At 38.2% G+C, this 21026-nt stretch overlaps 1 protein-coding gene across 1 annotated transcript in view; it reads right to left on the bottom strand.

Annotated features, from left to right (window-relative positions):
- FREM3 (FRAS1 related extracellular matrix 3) overlaps window positions 1–7621 on the bottom strand; it is a gene marked incomplete at both ends in the record, with an annotated part of 85767 nt that extends 78146 nt beyond the window's left edge. Inside the window, 2 exons of the mRNA XM_083367762.1 lie at window positions 1272–1361; window positions 2440–7621. Coding sequence (XP_083223888.1) covers window positions 1272–1361; window positions 2440–7621 — 5272 coding nt within the window. The remainder of the gene's footprint in view (window positions 1–1271; window positions 1362–2439) is intronic.
- Window positions 7622–21026: the final 13405 nt, after the last annotated feature.

Below are 21026 nucleotides of genomic sequence, written 5' to 3' on the forward strand. Positions count from 1 at the left end.
GTTCCACCATTCCACTGCTGAGCATTCTGGAAAGTGGCCAAGTTGGGGGATGACTACTCATACTTTCTGGTATAGCCAAAATACTGTCTAGTGTAGCCAAATACATATTAAAATGCTAACAAATAGATATGCCAGGATTTTAGTCTTATCAAGTGATTATACATGATTATTTTCATATATTGTTCCATAGCTTTCTTTCCTCAATCATATATTTATTAAAAGAATTATAAAAATTGTTTTTAAAAGTTGGAAGCTGTAGATCTGAATCTGCATTTCCTTCTCTGCCTACCTCAGGCCCTAGATACAGCTCTGCCCATCTCCCAAAATTTCTACCAAATCATAATTTTAATAGGACAGAAGTGGAAATGACTAAATATATTGGAAATAGTTATACTGATTGTGTCACAACAGTGCAGCACTTTGGTGCTTCAGAATACATGGGTAGTATGAATCTAGCCCTGTTTGCAAGTCTTTAAAGCAGATACAAGTTTTTCCAGATCAAATACCCTTTGTAGCTGGCTGAAAAAAATAAAAAGGGTGCTTTAAAGAATTGCAAACAGATGTGCACCCCTGTGTACCCTGAATCACTTTTTGGAATCAAATCTGAAATATTGCATAGTCCTAAAATTAGTTTCTTGTGCTCCCCCTTTCTTTGTCATAACTAATTTTAGGATTGCAACTTCTGGAACAACATTTAAAGCACCAGCTAACTCTTAGCCAGAAAAATATTGAACCTGCCATAGAGATGAGATGGGTTTACAAGAAACACATGTTCACCAATAATAACTCACATAACATTTTAAAAGTCCAATTATAATGTATAACTAGTATTTGGGGTCATATATCTGTATAGGTACTGTATTATGATCACATTTGATTGAAAATAATTACATCACAAATATTCAACTCTTTCCTATCAATTCATGGAGACTGGAGGATATTACAGTGTATTTCTTCACCTCCTAAACCAGGTTTTACACTGATAATATTGTCTTTAAATAAGCAATTTCCAATCTGTAAATAAGGTGTAATAATGTATCTATACCCAGCCAAAATAAATGGCAATTTCCAATTATTGTATATTCTTGTATCTACAATATATGTGTTTCAATACCACTGAGCACAGAAGGACTTAGTTATGTTTTAATAAAGCATAGTTTCAGGACAGGAAATATATTTTGTGCAACCTAAATTCACAATATTTGATGCCACTATTCATGTGCACATCATTTTAAACCTAGCAATCCACTATGAAAAACAGAAAATCTTACCACTATCTTCAACTGAAAAATAGAAGATATCACTTGTAGCATTTTCACGTTCTTTCAAGGCATAACAGATCTTCATGTCATCAATATCAGCTGATGGGAATGAGAAAAATTACACAAGTCACTGCAATGCTGACATCAAAATCTTTTCAATACAGGTTAAACTTACCCCTTTGGTTTTGTTTCTCTTTCTTTGTTTAGAACCAGCTTATATTTGTCTAGCTATCCTACACAACATATGAACATCTGAAAAGGTTTAATATTTCCCCCTTTGTCATCTGGAGTACCAAACCTGATGCCCTTTGGATGAATCTGAGCTGTTCAGGTGTTCAGACTTCAAAGTCCAGAAAGAGATTATGGAACTTCATTTGCAAAGCATCAGGTTGGAGAAGACTGGTTTAAATGATTGTGAGTCACTTGTTTTCATTTAGAACCTATAGCTGAGTGTACACATAGGACTGTCAGATTTTATAAAACAAGCCACAGCAGTTCACACATTATGCTAAGACACAAAACATTTACAAATCACAGAACAAACAAGTCACATTAAGTCTTCATGGGTGAATCTAAGCTATTAATTAGTATATGCTTAAAGTGCCTATAATGAAATATAAAATTGATAGGTTGTGCTGGTTGTAATCACTGAATAATAGTGTGATAATCAATGGAGTGATATCACAGTAAAATTGCTTTCTTATTTCACTGGGTAATATGTATTACAGGCGTTTACGTATTTGCTAATATATCACAAGTTTTTAAAATGTTGAGAATTTTTGAAAGTTAAATATTTTACACTGCCAAACATCTTAGAATGCTCTTTTAATAAACCCTATAAATCTATGGCAATTTAAAAATGTATTTGTGTCCATAGTGTAAAGCCACTTGACCTACAATAGGCTGACCACCTTACTGCTGGATTTAAGCCATTATAGGGCAGGAAATGCTTTTGGCTTGGCAGTATTATGAATCCAACTAATTTTGATTCTGGCAACAAACCAAGTTAAATAAACCCATGGATTGGATAGGTATAATGACCCTATCAAAGAGTAAATTGCTTGTAGATGTGGTTCTGTGAATATGATTTTAAAACCACATTCAAACGGACTTCATTGTTTTAGAAGCACCAACCTGCTAAAAAATGAATAAACTAGTGATTATATATAGTACTAACCTTGGGAAAAGGATTTGACACTTGTATTTCCTAGACCAGTATTAATGAGGAATCCATGTTTTGGCCCCTCTGTGATCTTATATTTCAATAATTTGTGTGGACTATCTCTGTCTTCTGCCTTCAGAGACTTGCTGGTTATTAGGAAGCCCAGGTGTCCAGTTGCTATATTTCTCAATGTGGTGGCACCCTTGTTCACTACTATATGTGGTATTCCATTGTCTAAAGCATTGATCTGAATTTTCATCATCTGTGGGTGCCGTGTTTCAAGGATGGTATCAGGAAAAACATAAAAATCTGGATGTGTCCCATCCGTTACAGTGAAAGAGAAGCTATCATGATTAATTTCAGCACCATCATGCTTATAGTTGATCATATTTTCATTTAAATCTTGTTTAGTGAAACTGGTGACAGAATAGCTGTTATTATAAATAATCTGACCATGTACAGGGACTTGGGTAATTATGAAATGGAGTAGATGGTCAGGTGTATCCCTATCATCCACATTTAGTTCAAACGGCGTGATCAGTTTGGTTTCCCCTTCTTGAACTATGAGGTCATGTATTGTTAGAATTGGCTTCTTATTGTCCACATCAGTAATAGAGACTCTAAAAGTACGGAAGACTGGATTATAGCCATCAGTCACTTCAAACTCAAAGCTATCCATCTTCACCTCATCATCTGCAGTGTGAATATAATAAATCTTGTTTCCAGCTAGCTGAAGCTGAGTGAAGGTGGTGACAAGAACTCCAGGGTTGTCAGAATTCTCTAAATGACCTCTGCTTGGTGCCCGGGTGATGCTGAACCTGAGTAGTTCATCAGGACTGTTGATATCGCTTGTGCTGAGAAGATCAGTAGTGAGAGTCACTTTCCCACCTTCTTTCAGAGTGACTCCTTTATTGACCACCTCGGGAAACACCATATCAATGCCATTGATAGTAATGTAGAAATATCTGTCTATTAAAGGATTGATGCCATCAGTGACATCAAACTTAATTAAGTCACGGAGTCCCTGTTGGCTCGTATGTGTATAACATATATATTTATGATCTATGTCATCCTGTGTGAAATTCATGCCAAGTGTAATGTTGTATAGCACCTCTTTTTCTTTACTTATATGCTGTAATAAGCCATGCCTCGGGGGTAAACGAATAATGTAAGTAAGCATCCTGTCTTCTGAGTCTATGTCAGTGGCTTTGAGATCTTGACTGGTGATAACTTTAGATTCCCCAACATCTACTTCTAATCCATCATTGATGGACATCCGGGGTGTTTCATCATCAACCAAAATGACCATTATTAACACTTCTTCTTCCACTGTGTGTAAGCCATCAGTGAGCTGGATTTTAAAAGAGTCCTCTTTAGTTTCTGAGTCATCATGCTCATACATAATGCTAGATGCTTCCTGAATTTCTTCCAGAGTGAAATTGGTAACAGACACAGTACCTGTAGTCAGCTGGTTAACAATCTGCCCATGCTTAGGAGGAACAGTTATAAAGAAGCGCAATTCATCTGGGGGAATATCAGCATCAACACCATTGAGAATGGGTGTGTCAATTACCAGGCTCATTCCTTCCAATACCACAAACTCACGTACAAACAATTCAGGCTTCTCATCATTGGTTGGGGTAATGATAATTGGAAAGAACTGAGGTGGTGAAAAGTTAATACCATCAGAGCAATGGAAAGTGAATCTGTCTTCTAAAGGTTCTATCCCCTTATGGATGCTCTGAACATAGTTGATATGACCAACACGAATATCTTTGATGGAAAATGCACTGATGGGGAACCCAGCTCTGGATTTTTCAGATCCTGGTGCTGGAGAGATATTCTCTAGGTATCCAACAGTGGACTGTGTTAGAATGGTACAGAGAATATCATCTCTGGGAGTATCAAGATCTTCCACAACCAGCAGTTCTAAACTTAGCACATTCTTTCCTCCTTCATGAACAGTGAATGGTTCTTCTCCCAACATAACTTCAGGAGCAATGTTGTCCACTGGCAAAAGAGTTACAATAACACGTACTCCTTCTACTGTGCTTCCTCTCACCACCCACTCACTGGACCGATCTGAGATAGTAAGATTGAAAGAATCAGTCTGCTTCTTCAATCCAATCTCTCCACTATTGTGAGCATAAACAACTGTTCCGCTTATGAGATCCTCTTGAGTGAATCTTTTAGAGGGTACTCCATCTACTAAAATACTACCCAGCTTAGGGGGATCCTCTACAATAAAAGTTAATGCCAGTTCATCAGTATCCTCATCTGTGCCCTGGATAAGAGAAGTAGTTATTTCAGTAGCACTGTTTTCCAGAACATCAATAAAGGCTCCCAAAAGTCCATTACTACCAGGGACCATGATGCTGGGACGTTCATCATCAACTGGTTGAACAGCAATTTTAACTGTGATTGGTACTTGATGAACTCCATCATTTACTTCTAAGTGAAAGGAATCACTTCTGAACTCATCACCATTATGCTGATAGGATATGCGACCATTAGCAATGTCATCTAACAGAAAAGATTCACCCTGTACCATCAATCCCTCCTCCAGGTAGCGCAGGTGGCCATGCTGAGGTGTTTCAGTTAAAGTGAAGACAATTCGGTCAGTGTCTGTATCTTTATCAGTAGCATCTAGCTGAGTGGTGGTGAGAAAGAAGCTGTGCCCCTCAAACACTGTGAAACCAGCATTGGTTATTTGTGGGGGCTGATTATTCACTGGCTGCAAGAAGAAAGTGAAAGTGCCTAGCGCAGAATTACCAGCTGCATCTTCTACACTGTAAGTGAATTGTGCTATTCTTGGAGTAATGCCAAGTTCTTGGTCAGGTGGTCTATAGGCAACTTTATGATGATTTATTTGTGCTTGAGTGAAATGGGTAATGGGCATCAGAGGGTTGTCAGTCAATACAATTTCACCTGCCAAGACAGGGTGATTTTCATCAGTATCAGTTGGTGATGTAAGCACTGTATATTTCAGCTCCCTATCGTCTGTGTCCAAATCAGTATAACACAGATAATTCTTCTTAAAATGTGTCACCTGGTATTCCAGGACAGTCATCTCTAACGTTGTCCCTGGGGATAGTTCTGGAGATAGGTTATCTACTGGCTGTATCTTGATGATAAACACCTGTTCTCCAGATTGATTTGGAGGGTCATTATCATCTTGGAGATAGAATACAAACTGATCCATCACTACATTTGTGCTATGAGGTCCAAGATGCCTGTAGAACAACTTTCCATCCAGGATATCCTCTTGCAGCCATTCAGTCACTACCTTCTCATACAGACCCTCACTGTCTAGAAAGTGCCAGGAAGATGTATCACTATGATCTTCTTCCACATCTTCCTCTTTTTCATAGGATGATGGAACTTCTTCCTGACGCAACAGAAGCTCACCAAAATGCTTTGGGACAGGTATATCTGAAGATCTTTCAACCTCCTTAATAACAAACCGAATAGTTGAGTCATCAGAGTCTATATCAGTAGCACTGAGTACAAAGGGTGAGATCTGGACCACCTGGTGCTCACTTAGGACCAAGCCAGTGTTGGCATTGAGGAGTGGTGGTTGATCATCATCAGGGGCAATTGTAATTGGATAAAAAAACTCCACCTGGTGTTGTCCATCCTCCATGCGGAAAATAATGTTATCACTGAAACTGTGCTCACTGCCATCATGCTGGTAGATCACCTGTCCAGCTTCCAACTCTGCTGCAGTAAAAAAATGACGACCAGGAGACGCACCTAAAACTCTGAGTTCACCATGTTTTAGACCTTTTGTAACCCAAATCTTCACTTCCTCTAAGTTGTCCTCATCACTGATTACAAGATTGTCAGAAAGTGGCCTTGACTGGCCTTCAAAAAGCATCATTTGAGGGCCGGCGATGCGATTAAAGACAGCCACTGGAGCCAAAGTGTTCATAGGTTTCACCACCACCACAAAAGCAAAGGGGTCTGAAGAGGCACCCTCAGGGTCCAACACCTCCATCTCAAGCTGGAAGAGGCGCTCGTGGTCTGAGTCCACTGTAGGAGGCTGGTAGGCAATCTTCAGCTCCCTCAATTCCCTCTGAGTGAAAGAAGTGAGTGGCCGACTGGGATCATCAGTACTTATTAAGTAACCAGTTGCCTTGTCCTGCTCTCCAAGACCGGGCCAGGAGGAGGTGAGATTAAATAGCAGCAGATCTGAAGGTGTCTCCAAGTCCTCCGCAGCCAGCATATCAAGGGTGATGGCAGTAAGTACAAACTGGTCCACCTCCATCATGAGCAAAGCCACAAAGCTGGGCTTGGGTGGGGTGTTCACGGTCCCCTCCCGGATCCGAACCACAACCTGAAAGTATTCCTGCTGGCCTAGGCTCTCGGGAGAGCCGCTGTCTTCCAGCATTTCCACCCGCATGGGGATGTGGTCACGGTTGGGGGACGGCGTGGGAGCCGTGTGCTGGTAGCGGATGCCCTCGCTCAGGAAGCGGCGGCACTCGCTGCTGTAGCCCGGCGGCAGGGGGCGCCCGCGGGGGTCGATCAAGCGCCCGTAGGAAGGCAAGTGGTTGCCGCTGCTGGGCGGGTGAGGGAGGGCGGTGAGGCGGCAGTGGCGACGGCCGGCTTCTCCCGCCTCGGCGAAGGCCAGGACTTTGGCGTCCAGCGGCTGGCTGAGGCCCCGCAGTTTCTCCACGGCGAGCGGCAGGTTGCGGCTGAGGAGGCGCAGCTGCTGCGAGAGCACCTCGGCCTCCAGCGCGAAAGGCACCACGAACGTGCGGCTGGGGGAGTCGTAGCGGAGCTGGAGGCTGAGGCGGTCGCGGCCGGGGCTGCGAGACCCGTAGTGCGTGTAGGTCACCTCTCCGGGACCGAAATCGCAAGGGAAGCGTTGGGGGGAGAGCGCCCCGGGTCGGTGAGGCGCAGGCGGCGGCCCGCTCTCCAAGACGGTCACGGTGCACTTGTCGCCCGGCTGCACGCGGATCACCAGATCGCGGGCGGGGTCCAGGAAGACGGAGCGGCCGAAAGGCACGCGCAGCCCGCGGTTGGCCACCACGATCCCCGCGGCGCTCCCGTCGAAACCGTCCGCTTCCGCGGGCCGAAGGAGAAGCGGCGGCCCGGCTGAGTGCGGCTGCGGCTGGGTGGTCCCGAGCGCAGCCAGGGTACAGAACAGGAGCAGCGGCGCCCTGCAGCGGCGAAGGTGCCTGGGCGGTTCGGCCATGCCGCCGCTAGTGCTGCCTCTCTCTGGCCCGGCGATGGGCGGTGAGCGCGAGTTCCGACGGACTTTGGGACCCGGGGACGGCGTGGGACGGCAGCGAGGACGACGAGGTGCAGGAGCCGGGTTTCTGTGCCGCTCCGGAGCGGGGCTCTCTGGGACTCGGCCACTGCCTGCTGCAGGTACTGAAGGGGAGGAGAGGGGGTGGGAGCTGGCAGCTCCTCGCACCGCCCAGGAACTGCCTCCCCCTCCCCGGCCCACCCAGGAACCGAAGCGGTGGGGAAGCGTCCCCCGAAAGACGGCAGGGGGACGACCCTCCTCCGATCTCGCTTGCAGGAAGAGAAGAGTTTTCGCTCCGGGGCTTAAGATCTCCTCGGCAGCGAAGAGACAATTCCCTTTCCAGCAATCTTTGCCTCCGGGGCACAGATTTTTAAGGCGCGAAAGGGCAGGGCTAGTGACGTTTGCGTTTCGGTCGCTTGCAGGTTGTTGCTTTTGCTCCCTCAGGTGAGATAGGAACGACGTGGTCCGGTCCAGCAAAAGCAGTTAAAATGTTATCTTACAGTGCTCCGAAACGCTTTGCTGCTGCTGCTGCTGCTGCAACAACACAGCTCTCCCTCCGCTTGGAAGTTATCAGGGATGTGTTCGGCTTAGGTTGGGTTTTGATTCAGGCAAAAAGTGTGTGGTTGTGTGGCATTGGTGGACCGAACTTTTTCTTCCATTATATCAGACAGGAATTCGAAAATAGAATTCCTGAGAAATGTGCAGTATAGATTGGGGAATATGTGTTGTTCTGTCAGGATAATCAATCAGTTTCTTTCCTAGAGCTGTGGATAATTTAGCAATCAGAGTCTCTGGTGATTGTCAAATCCACTCGTTCTCATCAACGTTGGGGGGAGGGGTACCAAAACAACATATTTGCCAAATTCATAACAGTCTGACAATTCTGATAAAAACAAACTATCCTTTAATGTTGGGAACAGATTCCTCCCTTGAGAAGAGTCACATCCCTCCCTTGAGAGGGATCTCAGAGTCCTAGTGGACAATCACTTAAAATATGAGCCAGCAGTGTGTTGCACCTGCCAAAAAAGCCAACACAGTGCTAGGCTGCATTAAGAGGGATAGAATCAAGATCATGTGAAGTGTTAATACTTTATAACACCTTGGTAAGGCCACACTTGTAATACTGCATCCAGTTTTGGTCACCATGATGTAAAAAAGATGTTGAGACTCTAGAACAGGGGTGTCAAACTTGCAACGTCACATGACGTGTCGTGATGTATCACAACTTTTTTCCCATTGCCGGCAATGGGGTGGGCGCGGTTTCAGCATGATGCATCCGGCCCGCGGGCTGGCAGTCTGACACCCCTGCTCTAGAAAGAGTGCAGAGAAGAACAACAAAGATGATTAGGGGACTGAAGGCTAAAACATACAAAGAAGGATTGCTGGAATTGGGTATGTCTAGTTTAATGAAGAGAAGGACTATGGGTGACATGATAGCAGTGTTCCAAAATCTCGGGGTTGCCACAAAGAAGAGGGAGCCAAGCTATTCTCCAAAGCACCTGAAGGCAGGACAAGAAGCAACGGATAGAAACTAATCAAACAGAGAATAATCAGTTTTTAAGAAGAGACTGGATAGCCATTTGTCTGAAATGGTATAAGTTTTCCTGACTCAGCATGGGGTAGACTAAAAGACCCTTCCAATATTATTATTATTATTATTATTATTATTATTATTATTATTATTATTATTATTATTATTATTATTATTATTAGGCTGCCAGGGGTCCTATACTAGTGGTTCTTTGGATTGTGAAACAAGTTAAAGCAAGGGTGGGAAGTATAGCTCTTAAGAAGAAGTTTAGGACTCCTGCAAACTTTGGATTTTGCTAATTATACATTTTGCACTGGTGCAGAAAGGGTAAGTCAAATATTTGTATATAATTTGCATTGGCCTCTGAATTGCTAGTATGTAAATTCTCTAATTCTGCAATCATGTGTAGACTGACTTGGGAATTCAACCTGTTAGAGTCTATATCAGGGGTCTTCAAACTTGGCCCTTTTATGACTTGTGGACTTCAACTCCCAGAATTCCTCAGCCAGCAAGCTGGCTGAGGAATTCTGGGAGTTGAAGTCCACAAGTCATAAAAGGGCCAAGTTTGAAGACCCCTGGTCTATATAAACAAATTTAGGTGTCTTGTACTATTGTATTTGTCAGAACATCTGTTTAAAGTTTCAAAGAAACTGGAAGGATACATGGGAATAAAAGTACATTCCTCAGCTCATATATTTAGTTAGTTTATGGATTCATAAACAAACCTCTCACAAATCATTTAGTACACAACCAAAATAAAATAAAATAGTGTGGCAATATATGCCCTGCAGTTGCGATATAAGGTTTCCACATGTCTCATAATTTTGAACTGTATATACTACTGAGACAACCAATATAACAGCCCTATACCTCCAAAGGGTCAATACATACTGTGTCATTCATAGAAGTCAAGGGTAGGATGCATTTGGCCCACAATTGCAAAATTACTCAAAACATACTTACGCCATGATTTTTGTTGCTTTATTAAAATGGGTGCATTAAGATTTTAACAGGTAAATGCACCTTATTTGCACTGAGGCTTCCCTAAAGCCTCCTTCCCCAAGAAGGCTAAAAAGGCGATCCTTGCCCATTAATGATCTCATAAGAATTAGCAAAAGCTTATGAGAGTTTGCACCAAAATGACATGTGATGAAAACTAACTGGAATGAGGGAAATTGCTAATCAGCTATATAACATGAATTACTGAACAAATTTGTGTTTATTTCTATGCTTTCCATTTCTCATTTGTATGATTTTGCATGAAGTAATTCAGCAGCAAAGAAATTACAATTCTTATCTAGTGCTCATTTATGTTAATTTTATTTACTGAGCATCCTGTGAAATCCCTGTTACAACTATACTGTTCTGTTATATTGCTAAAATTTTCTTCTGAAGACAATTTTTAAAGCATTTAAATACTTACAATAATTGTTTTTCTCATTGTATGCCCAGGCAGTCTCTTGAAGGGTTATTAACTTCAAAAAAACAAAAGAGATCCTGAATGGCTTACTAATTAGATAAATACTTAATTTATAGGGATTGCCAATCAGCATGAATAGACTTCAACATTCCAAAGCATATTTCTTAATAAATCACTATTATTATTTGAACAAAAAGATGTGCATTTGAAAATTGTGTCCTTGTTCTGAAATTTTGGAATGAAAGAATTATTGCAGTTTTAGCAATGCATTATATGTTGGATTTTGATTGTATTTTTAAAAGTATGCTTGAAAAAACAGCAAGATTATGATTATAGTTTTCTCTGACAAGCCAAGTTGTAGCAACAGTAGTAAAAACATTGTGCATTATATTTTTAGCTGAGCATGAATAATATATGTTATACACACACACACACACACATTACATATACATATACTACATATACATATACATATATATATATATATATATATATATATATATATATATATATATATATGGATGAGTTTATTCCCCACCATTTCCAGTTAATGTGAAAGTGATTTCTATTACCTTAGTAAATATTACTATGAAAATTAACCTTTAGATGGTGAATAAGTTGAGTAGTCTATTGCGGTGTCCCTTTGATGTATCTAAGGGTTGATATTTCAGAGTAGATTACCATGGTAATTACAAACTGCAGGCCATGTGAACAGAAAGGTCTTTCACAAAGCCTGATTTATGGTAATGTACCATCCCGTCACACTATGATCCTTTATTCACAGTCTCATCAAAAACAGGCATCAAGACGACAGATTGAAATGGCTATAAATGTATTGAAATAGTTACTGTATAAGCGGATGTTTGATTCTTTATTTAAGTTGGACAAATTGTGGGAAGATTTTCATGAGACTGCAGCTAATTAAGCTTAAGAAAATTCAGGTTATATAATGAAATAATGGTTGGTTTTTTAATATAATTTGTAATCATATACTTGCATAGATAGAATAGATAATAAATGCATAAAATTACAAGTAGTCCTTGACTTACCACCACAACTGAGCCCAACATTTCTGTTGATAAATGAGACATTTGATAAGTAAATTTTGTCCTATTTTACAATCTTTCTGGCCACATTTCTTAAGTGAATCACTGCAGTTGTTAAGTTAGGAAGTGAATCTGACTTCCCCATTGACACAGCTTGTCAGAGGGTTGCAAAAGAGTATCACATGACCCCAGGACATTGCAACCATCATAAATATGAGTTAGATGCCAAGCATCTGAATTTTAATCACATGACCATGAGGATGTTGCAATGGTCTTAATTGTGAAAATTGGTCATAACTCACTTTTTCCATGCTGTTGTGACTTTGAACCATCACTAAATGTTATAAGTCGAGGACTACCTGTATTGGAATATAATGTTTTTTTAAAAACATTCACACTAAAGCAGCCATCATAAATACAAAATAAAGCTCACTTCCTCAAAAAAAATTTGTAAAAGTACTGCTAAGAAAATGGTGTCTATTTCCACAGCTATGTTTTCACAGCTTATAACTCATCCTTAAATCCATGATTAGGAAATTAACTCAGCTGGTTGGTTTGTTCAACAATGAAGCACCAACAAATCATAGTAGCTTGGTGTCTACAATATACTGGGCCAAAAAGAAGGAAACCACATTTTAGCTTAGTAGCCCAGTTCAACCCAACCACCAGATTGATTCTTGGTTTCCTTCCTTCCAACAGTGGGCGTGTTTCTTCCACCAATGGAGTTCAGCTGGAGATACAGTATTGCAGGAGTAGGAAAGATGTCATTTGATTACTTGATATCTGACTGACTGAATTATTTCTGCCATTCTGACTGTCATCTCCAATGGTGTTCTGCAGGTCTCCCAGTTCTCCAGAGCAATGGGGGAAGAATACAGAACTGCAAAAAAAGGCATTGGAAAGTCATATCAATCTCTGTTCTGCCAGTGAAATACTGATTGGATTAGAAGCAGTGCATGGATTAAAGGAGCCTCTTTATTTGTGGGAGACAGATTACAAATTAACTTTATATCTTACCTAAGGATAACGCAACTCCCTTTTTAAGCTGCTTTAGTAAATGGGCTTGATTTAAGTTCAAAATTCCCATGCCCGTAATTTACATCCAAAAAAGCATTCGTTGAAATACACCACAGATATGAAAGATTAATCAAGGCATACACAATGGCAAATGGCAAGGAATTAGAGCATGGCAGTAGAATTCACAACCTTTTTTATTGTCTGCAAGTCTTAGCTGCAGAAAGTGTAATCTTCCAAACCAAGGGAACCCTATGTTCTCCCCTGTTACATGATGACCTACGGGAAATGGATCATTGGTTTCTTGTTGGTGTTGGCAATGGGAAGTCTGCAGTATAATCTTTATTAACAAGCTGATTAGGTTAAAGCCTTCTTAAATCCACTGGGTAAGAAAAAAAAATAATGCAGCTAGAATATAGAGTATAAGATATTAAAGTATACTAGTTTATAGCATGTTGAAGTTCACAATGCATGTCAAACTCATGATGTCACGTGACATCACGTGATGTATCGTGACTTTTTGAGCATGGTTTTGGCATGATGCATCCGGCCCACGGGCTGGCAGTTTGACATGCCTGAAATACACACTAATACTCTTTAAGGCAATATAACAGATACTTAAAATTATATGCACAATTAGCATACAGTATATTTACATTATGCAATACTCTTGGTATTCAGAAGGTAATTTTGGCTGGCCTTCTTCCAATTAATTCCAAGGTGGTGTACTGACATGTTAGCTCTGAATTTCGAAGTCACATTTAGGCCAAATTGTTGTTAGTGTGTGGGATAAATTATCTCTAGATCTCTAAACACAACCATTTCCTTATATGGCAAAACTTTTATGGAGTATTACTTAAAGCGTACTAAGTAATGTGATCTATCCTGTTACTGGAAAAAAGGCAAGGAATATTATAGTAGTTATGTATACAATCAATATTTCATGACAGGAATATTTACTATTTTTAATCTCAGATGTTAGTTTTATGAAATGCTATATGGCTATGGGGTCCTATGTTTTGTTTAACAGAAACAGTTATTTAGGTATCTGTGTTAAGATAGTTACTCTCAGACTGGAATCCTAAAATTAAAAGATGTCTTATAGAATTATATAGGATTAAGACTATGATTTAATTTCCCAAATACTGCTAAGCTGGTCACTGCAGATAAAATCTTAAATAATAAAAAGAAATTAAAAAAAAGTTTTTTTTGTTTTAAACTAACCAGAATTTAAAGGATAAAACGAAATTGGAGAAATTATGATCCAACCATTTAAATATAGTGAGCGTACTATGCCTTCTCAAAACTCTTTTTACATTTTCATACAGTAAAATAATTTAGGGACCTTTGCCCCCAATCTTATTTTGTAGCTGTAAAGAGGAAGGAGATGCTAGAAATTAGGAATTATAGAAGGTTTTAACTGAGTCCTAAATTAAAGTGACTGTTGCACTCTATTTAGAATATAACAATTTGTTGACACAGTTATATTTTATTAGCATATGCTAAACAAATCTTCGAAATGTATTTCAACAGCTTAGCGTCTGAGGTCTTCAGTTCTATTGCTAAGACGCCTGAAAGGGCAATTCTGTTAAGATTGCTTTTTCTTGTACATTATCATACTGAAATAGACATCTTTGCTGCAGTAGTACACTGAGATTCCGTAAAGTGCTAATTACCCCCCAAAAGACCTAGAACTCCTTTTTCTATTGGCTGTTTTCCAAGAAGGGAGTCTTCTTTCTTCCAGGCATAATCTGCATTCTTTGTTCTGAGACGCACAACCCAGTATTTAGCTGTATGAAAACACATGTTTTGTTTGATTGTAAGCTTTTAACCAAACAACCTGAAGATTTCTCACAAAGCAAGAACTTTTCAGTGAATAAGAGAGAATACTCCCTTTATAAATGTTTTGGCCATAAGGAATTCTACATTCCATTAGGGAGAATCAGTACGAATTTGCTTATGTCCAAGTATCTCCACCCTTTGATCAGTAGAGCATCAGTTTTCTCCTCCTTCATCTAATCAGTTCCATGTAAGCTTCAGGCATGTAATTGCCTTACAACTGATTAAAACAGGGTGATGACTTAGACAGTTGCAATAGGAGCTGCATTCCATATTAAGTGCAATGATCCTCCCCCAAATGAATGATTATTTTTAACAACAGTGGAACTTAGTTACCTATTAATATGATGGGAAGATAAAAAAGATGCAGAAATGCTTTGCCCAAAGAAGATAAGAAAAACTATAAATACAGAATAGCTCATAATGACAATTTATGCACACACATATGCACACGTATGTAAAATGAATGCATCAAAGCTCTTAAATTAAAATAATGTTTTTAGGATGGTCAGGCAATTGTCTGGATATTGCTGAGTTGGGAAATGCTAATAGGTAGATAAATGCTAACTGAATTCACATTAACTCAATAAATGATTGATACGTTAAAACAGCATTCTTTGACGCCCACTTTGTGCAAGTTCCTTTCCTTTGAAATTTGTTCCTTGCTTCCTTCCTCTTACACTCTTTTGTATCCATTGGATCTCACATTCTTCTCTCTAAAATTCCAATTCCATTCCTTATGGATTAACAGTAGAAAAAAAAATTCTCATGAAACCTTGGAACATTCTATTATTGTTAAGAATATGTTCTATTTGCTTATTGTGTTTATGTGTGTATGAGGGGAAAGAGCAAGTGAATTGCTTTTCAAAAGAAGAGGCCTACCTCCCCCTCAAAGCAAACATTCAGTAATGGATATATAGTTCCTGCTCATCACCCCCTCCTCATTTTAAATTAGCTTTTGTTGAGGCTCTATGACCTTCATAGTTCAAAAATAAATGTTTTTTAAAACAACAGTCAATTAAAAATATACTAGGAGAACAACTAAAAAAAATGCCAGTGACAGTGCTCTTGAAACTCACCCTAAAACGAACAATTAAAAGCAACTTTTCTCACTTAGCAAGCTGTTCCAGAATCTAATAATTACTATTTCTGAGGCTTGGTCACTTATACCCAATCCAGTGCACATCTGGGAAAGAAAATTGCAGAACAGTCCACAGACAGATTCTAAAGGAGATGCTTCTAATTATTTCATGGTGCTTTTTAAGATATAATAGCAAAGTTCTTTTACCCCCAAAACCAAAGAACAGCTATCATAGAAAAGAATAAAAATTTATATGTCACAGATAATAAAAATTAATGTGTGTGTGCTTTGAACAATAGACTGTTCATTAGGATGCTTACTTGCAGCTGTTTGGTGTGTTACCATCCCTTTTACCATTAATCCCAGTGGTATTTCTTCCTGTCTGGAAGCAGGAGAGAGAATCTTGGAAAGATAACACAGCAAATGAAAGCTTGTCCTTTTCATATTCTCTTCTGGCAGCTCTCAGCCTGGGTGCTTTTATTTTTATCAGGCTTTTACCCTTGGTCCTGTTGGCCTTTAGCAGCATACTACAGATTCTTGCCAAGCGCTGTATTACATTATCTCAGTGATATGTTTGGTAAAGTCCTATGAAACCAGATGCTGGTCTTACTCTGTATGCCATTGCTCTGTCACAGATAATTAGGAATATAGCTCCTACCTACTGTAGGTTAAATATAGTGAGGATTTAGTTGGCTCCCTATCATACTTGCCTGTTGCCCCACCCTCTCTAATTTTAGATGTGCATGGAGTGTATTTCTCTCAGCTCTCCAATTTCTTTGTTGCTAAAATAAAGTGTGGGGGGGAAGGGGGAGGGAAGGGGAAAGGAAAGCTTCCTTTGAAAAACTGAATGTGTTGCACTATATTTATCTCATTCATTTTTATGACTCCGGAATATAAGAAATGCACTAAAATGCACTGGATCATTTTGAAGATTTTATCAGGAAAGGTTGATATAAGCAACAACCTTATGCATCAGTTCATAATAATCTTTCCTGCTGTGCAGTTTGATAAAATGAGGCTATGATTTAAAGTACATTATAATGGAAAATTACAACAGAAATTTTTAAAATCACATTCTCAAAAAGAAGTACTTTTTTGAGAATATGATTTATCCTCACAAACTGTTTTACCATCTTATTTTACACTGAGAATAAAAATAATTAATATTAGCCTGATTTGCTATAAATTTCCTCTCATGAAATATTGTTTGTGTATATGTCTTCTATAATATTCCTTGCCTTTTTATCAGAAACAACATCGATCACATTACATTATGATTTCAGTAAGTCTGAACAAAAGTTTTGTCAAATGAGGAAGTGCTTATGTTTGTCTTAACAAATGGCACCATCTTAATGCAACGTAGTTGGCTGTCTGACTGGAAAGCCAATTTGGTGTAGTGGGTAGGCTAGAAAGCAGGAAACCATGAGTTCTAGTCCTGCCTTAGCCATGAAAGCCAGCTGGGTGACTTTGAGCCACTCACTTTTTCTCAGCCCAACTCACTTCACAGGGTTGTTGTTGTGGGGAAAATAGGAGGAGGAAGTTGGATATGTTCACACCTTGAGAAATTTGTAAAAATAATAAAGGTGGGATAAAAATAAATAAATAAAATTTGCAATGTTCTATATTTCCATAGAAACCAAACATTGTTAAAAATCTATATACTGTATCATCCCATTTACTGAAGTGATCTTGAAGGGAAAAATACCTTAAATGAACATGCAAAGGATATAAGATAAGAAGCTGCTGTATATTGAATAAGATCTTTTGCTGTTATGACTGACACTGACTGGCAGCATTTCCCGAGGATTCAGGCTTCTTTACCAGACATAGATAAGACATAAAAAAATGTCTACTCTTGAGCTGGAGTCACCAAATATTTTCCTGTAGTATCCCAATATACAGTCCATGGGTTGGAAAGCTCTGAGCCAGCCTAGAGACAGAATTCACATACAAGAGACTTAGGAGTCTTTGGAATGAAATACACTTAGTTTTCAGTGGCTGTCATTTCTTTTTCATTTAACTAAATTCAGAAAAAATATATACATTAGTCATGAAATGGGCAAAGGCCAAAAATGTTTTCCTATACCATTTCCACAAACAAAAATTATAAACATACAGTATGTGTGTGTGTATATATATGCTTTAAGAGGCACAGAATGGCTTGTTTTGGGATTAGCAAAACCAAGCCACCGTGGTTTGTAAACTATGGCTTCTTTATTTATTTAACAAATGTATACAGTTAGCCTTCTCTGTCAGTGTGACTCTTGATGACATGCAACCAACAATTAAAAATAATGCCATGACTATAACGCTATAATATTGGGTTGTCCATTCCAGCTATATTTGTCATTCTGTGACAACTTCTCTAGCCTTAAATTTGGTTTAGAATGAAAAAGCTATTGTATTATATATTCTGATATTAGTTTAATAGATAAATAAAATATAATTATACTGATTTTTTTTAAAATGCCTCCTCTTTATTAAAGAAATAGGTTTTATACACTTTTGAAAAGAAAATTATTAGTCTGATTTCATGAAAACCTTAATCTTGAAATATGGAAATTGTTTTTATTAATTAACTTTTGATCTTCATTTAAGTGTAGAAAAATCTGAGATTTACTTTTTAAAACTAAAGTTGCAATTCTTTGCAAACTTCTTTGGATGTAAGTCCTATTGAATTAATGTGGATAAGCCAGTGGCATATCAACTAGCATTGTATTTAAATAATATTGCAAGAAGTTCAATATACCTGAAACATTTTGAAAACATCAACCAATAATTTGGATAGCATCTTGCTCAAAGGGCAGTTTGCTAATATCAGTCAAAAAGCCTGCCTTTGATGCAAACTTTTGTTTTATCAAAATTTGGCTCAATAGATTGGCTGATTAAATAACTAATTTTTGCTGCAAACCCTTTTTGAAAATGTTCATTTTTTGTATTTTCTAAAATCTTTACATTGGCTTTATTTCACACATGAAAGGTTTAATTTACTTTTTAAAAGTCATTCTTACATATGTTAGATAGATAATCAATATCTAAAAAACAGAAAAAGAAAACTGAATGTGATTTAATTCCCAGTGACACAACAGAACAGTAGCATTTTACCTGCATATTGAATTAAATTCTAAAAGGTCAAAAATCTAGTATCCAAAAACAGCAATCCACTGCCCTATGGTTAAATTTGTAAAGTCCCACCTTTTTTTCTTGTTGCCAGTTTGATATTTACATAAATCAAGGTTTGCTTCACTAATCAGCAAGAGGCACCCCAACTTTTAATGTTTCTTTATTCCTTATCACATCTCACCTGCAGGAAACTAGCAACCAATTTGTCGATACATATCAAAAGTTTCTGTAAACCTATCCTTTTAGCAGATTTACCTTAGCGCTTTATACCATTTCAAAAGCATCTTTGTCTCCTATATTATGTATTATACACTAGTGTCTTCTTATAATTCTGGTCAAATCAGTACACATTTTGTAAACTAGACTTTGGAAAATAATCCAAGATCAGAATATAAGCAACCAGGTCTGGAAAATGTTTACATTTTAGTCTTATCACAAGAGATTATTTATAACATATTATCTTTCATAAAATAAATGGACTGTGAAATTAGCTTTAAATGGTAATGGCACTACGTATTTTAAAAATTATCCTACTTTTTCCCCCAAGAAAACCACAGTCACTTATAAACTGCAATAAGGATGCAATGTTCCAAGTGCTAAATTCAAACCACCATATAATACTTTAAAAATCGTTTTCTTATTCCATTTTGCTTTCTCTTTTATCCTTTGCTGGATTGTTATGGTCAATTTATTTTAGTTTGCAAATATATTTTCATATTTTATATATTTTTATACTATATTCAGAATGTTGTAAACAAGTGTTTCCCAGTTTCCTCAAAAATTCTGTCTTGGGTATCTGAACTTGGAAAGGTAGTGCAGCAAACATGTAATTATATACATTTTGCTTTTCCTATTCCTGACTTCTGTAATCTCACTTTCTATTCTCATGCTTTGCTGTAGAAAGATCAAACACACTTTCTCTATTTATCTCTTCCAAATCATACATTGGAAACTATTTAGATATAGCAGCAGCTGGATAAGCCTTAATTATAGGCTATGCTTATAATTGGAATTTACATTACACATGGTGATCATTTTCCTACTCACCATTATGCCAGATATGGACTCTTTAATTGGAAAGTTATTTGGCAACTTTGCTAGATAAATGTCATATAGCCGAATAAAGTGCCTTGGGTTCATATTTCATGAATTTCTAGGCAGTACACTTCATATACAAAGATTTTCTGACATATATTTGTGTTGTCATATCTTAAGAAAGTACGGCTAACTGAATTAATTACCTGCTTTTTCAACAATATAGTATAAGGAAAAAAAGATCTTATACAGAGCTATTTTCCAGGTCTTCCACCCCATTTAGGTTCAAGGGCATTGCGTGCCTCTTGTCAAAGTGCTTTATAGTTATCCTCACAAATTCTTCCACCATCCTGTCAAGATATTATGATATGTAAATATATATACCTAATTATAATTAAATAATTATAATTTTCCAGAAAATAATTATCCAGAAAATATGTCACATTTTTTTATCATATCAGGAAAGACTTAAACAACTATTTATATTGCCTTATTCTGTATCCTTGTTTTTTTCCTTAATACTGGTTGGAATACTGCATACAGTTTTGTTCACCACTCTCCAAAAAAGATATTGAGACTCTAGAAAGAGCAACATAGATGATTAGAGGCCTTGAGGATAAAACATGATGAATGGCCACATGAACTGGGTGTGCCTAGTCTAACAAAGAGAAAGGTTGGAGCCTTCCAATATTTGAAGGGCTGCCACAGAGAGGAGAGGTCTGACCTATTCTCCAAAACACCTAGGGACAGGACAAAAGGCATGGATGGAAACTAATCAGGAAGAGAACCGACCTAGAAGAAGAAATTTCTTGACAGTTTTCATGCAGTCCTTTTATCTTTCCAAGTGTCTTGATGATATTGCAGGTGGCATAATTTATCACATTCACTAGAATAAAACTGGAAAAAATTGAAAGGTTTATTGAAATAAAATGTTATATACTAGGTGCTTTGTAGCAGTCTAACTGAAAGTTCTTTTGTCAAGTAACTATTATTTGGGATATTAATCCTTTTTCACTCTGACAACTTTTTGTTTGAACAAATTGATATGGGACAATGTAACTATTAGCATTGAATAAGTCAATAAATAGATATACCATAATGCCGGGGTCCACATACATTAATTCCTATGTAAGATGGGAACAAGAAATGAAATGTAGTACCAATAAAAAACACACCCCATATTACTTCATTTCATTTCATTTCATTTATTGGATTTTTATACCGCCCTTCTCCCGAAGGACTCAGGGCGGTGAACAGGGCAT

This window comes from Vipera ursinii (assembly GCF_947247035.1).
Source record: "Vipera ursinii genome assembly, chromosome: 7".
Lineage (NCBI taxonomy): Eukaryota > Metazoa > Chordata > Lepidosauria > Squamata > Viperidae > Vipera > Vipera ursinii.